The sequence below is a fragment of the Plasmodium inui genome (genome assembly GCF_000524495.1).
Source record: "Plasmodium inui San Antonio 1 unplaced genomic scaffold supercont1.24, whole genome shotgun sequence".
NCBI classification, from domain to species: Eukaryota; Apicomplexa; class Aconoidasida; order Haemosporida; family Plasmodiidae; genus Plasmodium; species Plasmodium inui.
In genome coordinates this window covers 169764-180893 of record NW_008481858.1, presented here as the reverse complement: position 1 = coordinate 180893, position 11130 = coordinate 169764, and the positions used below count along the sequence as shown (strand labels likewise).

At 45.5% G+C, this 11130-nt stretch overlaps 2 protein-coding genes across 2 annotated transcripts; one reads left to right on the top strand and one right to left on the bottom strand.

The window, feature by feature from the left end:
* Positions 1-2442: 2442 nt before the first annotated feature.
* C922_04519 (Atypical/RIO/RIO2 protein kinase) lies at positions 2443-4332 on the top strand (the record flags this gene model as incomplete). The annotated part of the gene is made up of 1 exon (XM_008820102.1): positions 2443-4332. The coding sequence occupies one exon, from the start codon at positions 2443-2445 to the stop codon at positions 4330-4332; it is 1890 nt and encodes a 629-aa protein (XP_008818324.1).
* Positions 4333-4950: 618 nt separating this feature from the next.
* C922_04518 (hypothetical protein) lies at positions 4951-9267 on the bottom strand (the record flags this gene model as incomplete). The annotated part of the gene is made up of 1 exon (XM_008820101.1): positions 4951-9267. One exon carries the CDS (start codon positions 9265-9267, stop codon positions 4951-4953), a length of 4317 nt encoding a protein of 1438 aa, XP_008818323.1.
* Positions 9268-11130: the final 1863 nt, after the last annotated feature.

Here is an 11130-nt window from a genome sequence, read left to right as displayed (position 1 = left end):
TTTTTTTTTTTTTTTTTCCTTTTCTCGTTAATTGACGTGTGGGAAAGAACTATAATGGAGCGGGCTACAGGTTTAGTTAAATTATTCTTAAGTACATTTTGTTTCTGTTCTGCTTCGCTTGGATTGATTTTCTCCTTCTCTTTTGTTCTGCCTCACTTGTTGTTCATTTGTTGGGAAGTTGGCTTCTTTTGCTTCGCTTTTGTGTTTGTAAACCTAGCAGGGTTGTCCGTTGGCTTCGCAGTTCGCAGCGCAGCTGGGGAGTGCGGCCTGGAAAAGCAAATGAAATGTGACAAGTGGCATGTCAGAAGTGGTAAATCACAACTCGGAGGTCACAATTCGCAGACCACAACTCACAAATGATATTTTCTCCTGCCCTATTTCCCGTTTCCAACTTTCGCACTGGGTTTTTCACCATCTACTCGTTAAAAGCTTATCCGTTTCGCGCAAGCAGCGTGAAGCTCCCCTCGCGCATTTTCGCTTCGCTATTGGCAATTGGTACAAAAATATGAGTAACACGTACAACCTACGTTAGCCTACGCGAATATATATGGAAATATATTTGTGTAAGCCCCTAAGCGTTATGCGCCACGTAACATCATACATACAATGCTTTTGTATCGTCGTTTATTTCGCTTTTAGGTATTTTTGAAGACATAAAAAAAAAAATTATTGCTTGTTCAATATTTTCTTTTGCTTTTTTTGGCTTTTTTTAACGTTATGTTCAGGCAATTTTTTTTTTTTTTTTTTTGGAAATATAATTTTTTTTTCATATCCTCTTTGGAAAAAAGAAGGCAGGAACTTTTCATCATTAAGACGAGGATGAGATGATTCATACAGAGGGGAAAAGGGGAAAAAAAAACGAAAAAAAGAGGAAACGACAGAGGGGAAAAAATGAAGGTAGGGAACTGAAAAAAGGAAGAGGGGTAAAATGCGCCTCGACCAAAGGGGGCGGTAAAAAACTGTTGAATGGACCAAATGATGTTAAAAAAAACTGCCGAACTGAACCAAAAAAGGGGAAATGAAAAAAAGGCCTGCCTTGTGGTATAGTAGGCTTATAACCAACCTGAAGATAAAGCCAAAAGGAAAGCAAAATTACCCGGGGCCCAATTAGGCCTCATCTCATATTCTCCTTCATCTTCCGTGTTGCCATACAGAAAAAGGAAAATAAAAATGGGAACGAGCTGAACATGTGGTAGCTTTGTCCATGCATAGAGTACGCATATGAAAGCAGCATAATTTTTACGCATAGTATGCTAAGCATGTGCTAACAGCCAGGCCGCCTTTTTTCAAAATTGCTTCATCTTCGAAAAAAAAAGTAGCACGTAATGAAAAAACACTCCGCAAGGCGCCATCTGAGGGATTAAAAGGGAATGAAAAACGGAAGAGGGGAAAACGAATAAACTGATAAAAGAAAACAGTTCTTTTCCTTTTATTTTTTGTTGTGCCTTGCAAAGGAAGCTTCAAAATAAAATTTGTATAACCTTTCTCAATATAGTATAGGAAAAGAAAGAAACGTCAAAAAAAAAAAAAAATATTAAATCCAAGGGTTGAAGGAAAAAAAAAAAATATATTAAGCCCTGCCGTTGGAAAAAAAAAAAAGAAAAAAATATAGGCAACGGTTTGAGGGAGAACGAAATTTATATCAACACATTGCGAATTAGGAAAAAGTTAAAAGAAAAGTTCCAAACTGTACGCAACTACATTCCGTAGGCGACCAATTTTAGTAGGAACAGAACAACATTTTGTGAAGTTGCTGTTTCCACCCCCCCGCGGGAAGCATCACCAATCGGCTATACGTTGTAGATACATTTTTAACCAAAGGTGGCTTCCTACGTTTTCTGCGCCTTTGCCTTCTGGAAGCCTCGTGATTTTTCCACGAAGGGTTGGCAAAAAAAGGGGAAAGAAATATAATCATCGAAGAAGTGTTCCCTGGAGAACGCTGAAATGTTTCTTTAAAGGCGTTTTTCCACCTGCACAGCGTCCCCTCTTGCGTGTATGTGTCCGGGTAAGGAAACGAAGAGGCCCTCGTATGCACATCCCCGGCGACCTTGTAAAGCTGTGCCCTCAGGAACACGTCTACGTAACGGTGGGCCAAACTGCGAATGCTTTGTGGGAAATTATTAAAAATACGAGAACAAACAGGAGAGAGAGAAAGGCCATGGTGGTTTAGCGGTCACATAGAAAAAGGGGGAGGAACATTCTTAGGAGGATTTTCCTAACCAGAAAAAGAAAAAAAGAGAAAAAAAAAGAAACGTTCACGCGTGCCAATATAGTAAGATGGAGTAGACCCAAAGTGCGAAGCACTGAGGAAGAGGAGCAAAAAAAAAAAAAAAACAAAGCGAAAGAACGAACGAACGAATAGCGTCTCCGCGAATTTCGCGCCGGAGAATACTTCCTGCCAACGCGAAGTGCGCATGTGTATCGGACCCCCCCCCGAGAACAATGAAGCTGGACATCTCGTGCTTCTGCTTCCTGTCGAAAAATGAGCACCGAGTGCTGACGGCGATAGAAATGGGCATGCGGAACCACGAGTACCTGCCCGTTTCGTTAATAGCGAGCATAGCAAATTTGAGGAAGGAAGGCATAACCAGTGTGCTGAAGAAGTTGCTCAAGAACAAGCTGATCAGTCATGAAAATAAGAAGTACGATGGGTACAAGCTAACCTACTTAGGGTATGACTTCCTAGCCCTAAGAGCATTTATAAATAGGGGCATCCTAAAAAGTGTTGGCAATCAAATAGGAGTTGGGAAAGAATCAGACATATACATATGTAAAGATACGAGCGGAAATCTGTTGTGTCTAAAAATTCACAGGCTAGGTAGAATATCATTTAGAACCATCAAAAATAATAGGGATTATTATGGGAAGAAGAATTTCCGAAATTGGCTATACTTATCCAAAATAGCTGCCACCAAGGAGTATGCTTACTTAAAAGCTTTGTATGAAAATAACTTCCCAGTTCCGAAGCCCTATGACCTAAACAGACACATGGTTCTCATGTCGTATGTAAATGGATACCCCCTCTCACACGTAAAAATTAGCAACCCCTTTAAGATAATCGACGTTCTAATAAACACCATCATTAAATTTGCCAAAGCGAATATAATTCATGGAGACTTTAATGAATTTAACATTCTGATTGACGATGATGAGAAGATAACTGTTATCGATTTTCCACAAATCGTCTCTCTGCAGCATGCGAATGCGAAGATGTACTTCGATCGTGACGTCAGAGGTGTCGTTAATCACTTTTATAGGAAGTACAAAATCAAAATTGAAGATTACCCTGTTTATGAAGATGTCATTTTGCTGAGTAGTGACAAAATTGTGGTGGACGAGAATTTCATTTCCAGCTCTGATGAGCATGCCTTGATGGGCGTCCTGCAAAATGATGGCTCAGACTCGGTCCCCCCTTGCTCTGAGCAGCTGAAGTGTAGCGGTAGGAGCGACGGGAGCGATGGGGGCAACGAAAGCGGCGAAACTGGTGGAAATGGCGAAGATGCCGAAAGTGGCGGTGACCAAAGTGATGGAAGCCATCGTAGTGTAGGAAGACACAGCAGTGAAGCAAATCGCCCAAGCACCGTTAGTGAGAGCACTCAGGGGGAAACCCCCCGGAGCTCGGACACCCGGCGGGAGGACCCCTCCTCATCTGAAGGGAAGTACAAAGACGCCTACGAGAGCGACGCGAAAAGGCAAGAGTCAAGTGACAAGCTGGAGAAAAGATCGGACGGATTGGATGACAATGGCATGGAGAGTGCAGAAGGGGTAGCCACATATCAGCCGGAAGATAAGAAGGAAGAGGAGGAGATCAAAGGCAGGGGGGGTAGTAGTAGCCCCATGAAGGGTGAAAAGGCGCCTACAAATGGGAAGTGCAGTTGTACGGAGGAGAAGACCCAGGATGAGGGGGAAGACCTTCATGATGATCCCCCCCTTCGCGGTGAGGAAGAGACGGAGGGGCAAATCGACTCGAGCCAACGAAACGATGAAGTGTGTGGTGGCGCTTCAGAAAAAGGAGCGCAGCGGGTGGATCGCGCGAAGGGCATCAGCAGCGAAGCGACCGGTGATGAGGCAAGCGATGACGAGGTGCGCTGTGACGAAGAAAGCGAATTGACGGCATACTCCAGCTGCGAGTCGGAAGGATCCATCTCCGCGAACTCCACCAAGAAGCTGTCCGAAACGTGGCAGCCTCATATAAAAAAATACACCAAGGAATACGCGAAGAGCAGGCTAAAGTACATGTACAGAGAAAAAAAAAATAAGGAAAAGTACAAGGAAAATTTAAAAACGAAAAATAAAAAGAAACTGATGGAAAAGATTAAAAATTATGTGTAACTAAAAATGGGGTGAAAAAAAAAGGGAAAGTGTAACTCCAATTAATCTTTTAAGACTTTCCAATCCTTTTCCCTCTGTTGTATGGACAGCAGCGCCACGCGTACGCGAAGAATGTGTACCCCTGTGCGCAACTTATCTGTTTATTCAACCCTTTTTTGTAATATCCCTTTTTATCTTGTTTTGTCAGATTATCTTTACTTAAAAATAACTAAACGTTTTTATATGTGTGTGTAAAGAGGCTAAATGATGGTCTGCGCAGAAAAAAAATCAGACGTGAAAAATGTGCTATTCTTCATTTTTTCGCGCACTCATCTTGAATTTTAACACCTCGATGGAGGATAATCGTGGGGCCGGTATTCTCCATGCGGGGTGTTTCCTTCCAAGAGGGGTGTAACAAATTACGACGTCGCCTTAGCTACGCATGTGCAGGGCCGCCAACTAGTAGGGGCAGAAAAAAAAAAGAGTTCTCCCTCGCTTGTTAGGAGGCGTACGCAAATCAGCTCCGAAGCCATTATGCGGGCATAAAAAGGGAATGAAATTTCAGAAAAATTGGCCCCATATATGCTTCGTCTCTGCGATGACGCCGGCAGTGGTGTGCCCCCTCTGCTTGCCCACCCCCTAGCCGTAAAATCTGTACACGTAATCGATGAAGGCGGTAACCTTATTCTCGTCGTTCACATAATTCATGTGCGTTATGTGCATGTCGGGACGAACAAAAATGTACATGGCTGATCTGGATCTGCACAAATCGGTGGGAACGCAGGGCGCACCTAGCTTGATGTTTAGCTGCCTCTGGAAGTCGCTCATGAAATCGTAGAGGATGGTTTGTCTGCCCGGGTTGTTGTTGGATCTTATTTTGGTAAGAAGGCAATTTAGTGGGGAGTTCCTACTTTGGATGGTGGCTCTGTGCATCATCTGGGGGCATACAACAGAAAGGATTGCCGAAAGAGCATTTCCATTCCTGGTGATACCCCCGTTCGTGTCGGTACCCGCACTGACGATAGAGTTTCCGCGTGCGAAGTCGTTTTTTTCTCCCCCGCACACAACCCAGAGAATGCTCAGCGCTGAGCTATGTCTCCCCCTGGCCATGGCGCCGTAAGTCAATCTTCCAATTTTTGTCAGTCTCAGAAAGGCGTCCGCATCGTGGTGGGAGCAACCATGGTGGGAGCAACCATGGTGGGAGCTTCCTGCCCACCCTTTGGAGGAGAACGGGTTCATAATATGGGGGCACCTCTTTGGGAGGCCCATTTTGCAAGCACAAATTCGGGAGGGGTTCATTAGGCCTATGCACAAAATTAAGGTATGTGCATGGCACCCCAGGTAGTCATACAGACGAACAGTGTTATTTTGCTGATGAGTGTTACTATACAGGGTGACACATCTGAGGACGCAGTTCCTTGGGCGATCTCCACACATGAAGTGCCTGCTTGTGAGTTGAGCTGAGGTGTGTACAAGGCCTAATCTGTAGTAGTCGCTCTGCAACATAAACGTCTTTTTGTAAAGCCTGTCCAAAACGTTGGAAGTGGAAGTGAACCTGCTAATCGTCCTGGAACAGCAATTCAGGAATAAAGCGAAATAGTAACTTGCGATATTATTCAATAAAAAAACAAAATGAATCATTTCACTACTCCATGATAAGACCTTCTGAGAAATGTATTGTCTCTCCTTCTGGTATTCATCCAGTAGGATGGGCGATGAGTTGTAATCAATGAGATATTTTAATTTCCACCCAATGCAGTATACATCATGCACTGTCAGATTGATGCTTATGCTAAACATGGGGTTATACAGGCAGTTGGACTCCCCTGCTAGGATAATCCCCTGTCTATAGAACTCCTGGCACATTTGGTCTCGGTGAATTCCTCTCTTCAAATTGTATATATAAAATATTTTTGCACCTGGGAAGATTTTTTCAATCAAGTGGATCACTTCCATGTGATGCAATTTGTTTGTCTGTTTCATTCGACAGATGAGTTCTTCAGGCGAGTATCTGTTTGCTCTCCTGCATATGGTCAAATGCCAGTTGTAGCCTCCCCTGCGTATGCTAAGCGCGGAATTGCGTGGGGCGGTTTCCCCTGAGTTGTTGCTCACTGCGTCGGAGAACAAGTTGGCGGTGTTGTCACTGGGGTGGTGTTTCGAATGATCCGTTGAATGAACGCTGCAATTATCGCTCGATTGGTGTTTCTCGTGATCGCTCCTGATGTGCCGCTTCCTTTTGGGGGGAGTTCCATTCGTGGCACACATTTCGGGGCCATCTTCCCTGGGACTTCCCCACAGTTTCTCACCTTGGAAAATTGCCCCCCTGACTTCTCCGTTCGCACATTTATCTTCCTCCCCCTTTGGGAAAGCATTCCCATCGTTTGTATCTTCTCCTACAGGACACTCGTCGTGTTGTTCTTCTCCTACGATGCTATCACTGCTCTGTGACCGCGTCCTGCTCCCCTCTGAGTGTCCCGCAGCATTGGGGTGGCGTCCCCATGCAGATGCATCTCTCCCCTCAATTTGATTATCATAGTTTGGCTTGGATGGATGGCTCCTGTCCATACCTGCCACGTGGTTTTCCCTCCATTTGTCCCCATCAGTCTTATCCCTAACCTCATGGCGCTCAACGGGGTGCCCCTGAGGTGCTCCATTTTGGCCCCATCCAGGGGGGTCCTCTTCAATGGAAACTTCTTCTGACGGGACGGAGTTCTGAGACACCTCAGGTGAAGTGCCTCCGCTCGATTGGCTGTTCCCTCGTTCGGTGTGACCATTTTGCGGTTCCCCCGAGGATAGGCACTCTGATGTGCCCCTAGAAGGGGGTCCAATCGGGTCAACACCATTCTCGGCTGATTTACCTGCGTGTGCACCAGTTGGTGTAATTAAATCGGGTTTATCTTCATATTGGGAGGGTGCAGTTGGATCGTCACCTAGCCTCTGCAAGTCTGTAATCGTCGCTTTTCGTTCCCGTTTCTGGCGGTCACGTGGATGTTTTCCGATTGGAGTCTGTACAGGTTCATCTTGCGCGCCTCCCTGTGGATTCCTTTTCGATTCCCTTTTCGATCCCCCCTCTGCGGTGGGGCCATCTCCCCAATTGGCCCAGTCTTCATCCCCCCCTGGATCGATCCCGCTCTCGCTGCCGCTCCGGTGAGGAGCCTCCTTGGCAGTCGTCCCGGCGAGTCCATTTGTCGGTGGACATGGTTGACATGGTTTACGTGGATGCTTCGTTGCGCCCCGGTCTTCTGTAGGTTTCCCCCCAAACGAAGGAAGCACTCTCCCAACAGGGTGCACCCTTTTAAGGGAAGATGCACTCTCAGGGAGGTCCCCTTTGACGCTATACTCCTCCTTGGTTCGTTCAATGAAATGCCCGAATGCCTGGTCATTGCAGTAAAAATTTTGCTTGTAAATATTTCTCATGTCAGTGAGAATGGGGAAGCATGTGGTGAAGCCATGCTCCGACTGAACGAGGGTCAAATTGTAGTGACTCATGTCGATGTTCCATTTGGCGCAGACATCCACAGATATGTACTCGATTGGCTGGCTTGTCTTCTCTTCCATTTTTATGTTTGCTAGTTTTCTGATTGAGGATTTTCTCCCATCGACGCCGACTATGAATTTGCTCCTAATTGAGCAGTTCAAGGGTTTCTTTGGCAGGTCCTCACCTGGTCGATCCTCACTTGGGTGGGTATCGCGAGCTGAAGGAACCCTCGTTGGGGCATTCGTTGCAGGGCTTTCCACGGATAAGTCGTTGTGTGCATTTTTCTCCACCGCGCCATTCGTGTCCTTTTGCCCCCCAAAAAAAAACCCTCTCCTCCACAGTCTTTTTCCCACTATAGGCTCAATAGTACTGTGTATTTGGCTGTATTGTTTTTTACGATCCTGGGGCACTTGTATGTAGTTACCTGTGTGCTGTTTCGTCCCCCTTTTGGTGTCCTCTACCAACCGCACATGCACCGTAGGCGTAGCTTTCCTATGACCCTCAGTAGGGAGTCCGTTTAGAGGGCACCTCACGCAACGTTGAAAGAAACCATTTTCGCAGGTGCTATTCCCAGAGTGATCGCCCTGCATCGTGGTCGAAAAACTGGAGACTGTATCACTGGATGAGCTATGAATTCTGTATCTGTCCAACGAATTTTCTGAGTCTGCTTGCAAACAAGTTGTGTATTTTTCCTCGTGTTCGCTACAGCTGCTGCTGGACGAGCTGTGTTGGCTTCCTCTCGGGGTGAATTTTTTTTCTCTTTTCTTTTCCCCGACCAGGTGACCGCTCGCTTTGCCTTGTCTTCTCTTAAGGAGGGAGGGCAGAGTGTACAGCTTCTTCACGTCGCTCCAGCTTCCGCTTTGATTTCTCCTTGTCCTTCCATTCCTTCTTCTCCCTTTTACGTGTTGTTTCCGCTGTTTATGGTCCAAATGTGCGTGCAGATCAGCGGCGCCCTTATCTTTACGGCATATGTTTCCCCCTGTGGACGTGGGGGGACTGTTCTGACTAAGCCCCCACAGGATGGTGCCATCCTGCACGGCGTCCGAATTGATGGAAGCCACTTTTCTTCGCAGGATATTATTCAGTGTGGTTTTGCTTATACTTAGCATGTATGATGTCGATCCATTGCAATTTTGAAAGAAAGTCTTATCCGTTTGATTTATTAATCTATTTCCAACATAGAAGCTAACTCCTGTCAGTTTTAAGCTTCTGTTCCGTACCTCTGAGAGGATATTTAAATCATGAAAAATTTCCAACGTTCTGGGGTAGAGTAAATATTGCTCACTTATATCTTCTCCGTTTATTCCTTCCCTATTTCTGTCGCACGAGTTTATCACCAAGTGGTTTACATTTTTTCGTGCCAAGTCGAGAGAGAGGAGGAGGCCTCCTGTGTTTGCTCCAACGATGAGCACGTCTTTTTGATGTTCTTCTTCCGGGGGATCCCTTTTTCTAAGGTATCCATTCGTTAGGCGACTCATCGTTGTGCTTGTTTGGAGTGGAAATAAAACAGAGGGAGAAAGAGACTGACAGACAGGGAGAGAGGGTGAAAGAGATTAAAAAAGCGACAGAGCCGGGGTGAACTCCAAAGGATAACAGTGTTTATTTACACACACGAGGGAAATTCTGATGGATGTAATACCCCCTTCAGATTCAGAAAGACTGAGGCTATGCAGCTCGCCTATGTTAGTCTACCCACTTTTCATATGTGTCTACCAATTTTTACAAACTGTAAATTTGTGCGGGAGGGGTAAAATGAAAAGGGCCAAGTGACGAAGAAAGCTGCTTAAAATTACCAAAATGTGGAACACCGAAAAAAAAAAAAAAAATCCCAATGTGTACAAACTGGTGCGCCTATGTTTATTATCCCCCCCACACACATTCACAGATAACACACGAAGTGGCTTCTTTCTTATCAGCAGGGGGGCAACATTGCATGGAAGTCAAGTGACGTAAAGTATGAAAAAAGGAAACAAATTTCAACATTGGAAAATGGAAGGTGTAGAAAAAAAAAAAAATAAAATAATAAGGAGGCCTTACTGAAGTGTGAACAACATTGTTGAAAAAAAAAAAAAAAAAAAAAATCCTTGCTACGTTTCGTTATGTCTACCCTGCCTTGCACAGAACTGCAACTATGAGTGGTATTCCGAAAGTTGCTAAACATATATAAGTAGCCAGGTGGCAGATAAGTTGATATTGCTCATCCGGTGTAAGAGTCACTAAGATGTGATTACACACCCATGAGTTGTACTCCGCCCACCCTTCTCATAACGGGGCCCCAACGGACACTACACGTAACGTAACGAACATATCGAGAAGGTGGTAACTCTGACAGATTATTAAGTGGGAGTTGCTATGTACATATGTGCTTGCTGTCAGGGAGGCTTCGCAAAAGTGGGTCGCGTGGTGAGCATGAATCTTTCACGCTGACTTCTTCGTCACCATCGCGCCTCCGTTGCGCCATTCTTGCCGCAAGGGGACTAGAAGGTACGTTTCCAAGAACTGCTGCACACACATGCAAATATTTGGACGCTTCACCTTTTCGCACGTATAGTAGCGGCACTACAGTGTGATGAACAATTCAATTCATATGCTACCCCTTCCCAGTTCGCTAAGCATTACGGCCCCTTTTTTACCCCCATGGAGGATGAAGAATAAAACATCGTCACCGGTGGGAGTACATCACTGTGCTGGTATGACATCGGGGTGAAGATCAACCCGGCTGCTTATTCCTGAGAAAACCGTCTCGTGGGTGAGTTTCTCACATACGGTGGAGCTTCAACTGGAAGGTAGTCAATCCAATGAGCTTCTTCAGTACATGTATTGTTACCCCCAGCGGTGTGTTACCCCCTTCCATACACTCGTGTAGAGCAACCCTCTCCCCGGTGCTCCTTGCAGCTTCTGGCTCTTCTGCCGCTTTTGCCGCCCCAGGCCAGTACTTTCTCCGGCGTTTCATCATTAAAAATGAGAAACTTCATTGTGACGGAGGTTAATCTGAGAAGATTATTTTTTTCGCTTTTTTTTTCGTTCCCAAATTGTGCCTCAGTCAGATGCGAGCAACCAGGAAGAACGTCACACCTTCGATGCGAGGGGGTATGCTGATCTGTTCACTCGGGGGTGAGAGGTACTTTCCCGAGTGACTTCCTTCGTAGCAACGAAATGGTTCTGGTGGGTTACCCCGTTGTGAAGTTGTATGCGACATATCAGCAGAGAGGAAAAAAAAAAGAAAAAAATTATATCTCTATTTGTTGCAAAACGGTAGGATTGTCAGTCTGTTTGCTTTTCTCTTCACAAGTGTGACACACGCGCTTGCAAAAAGTTGAGTAGGATTTTCCCCCCCCCCC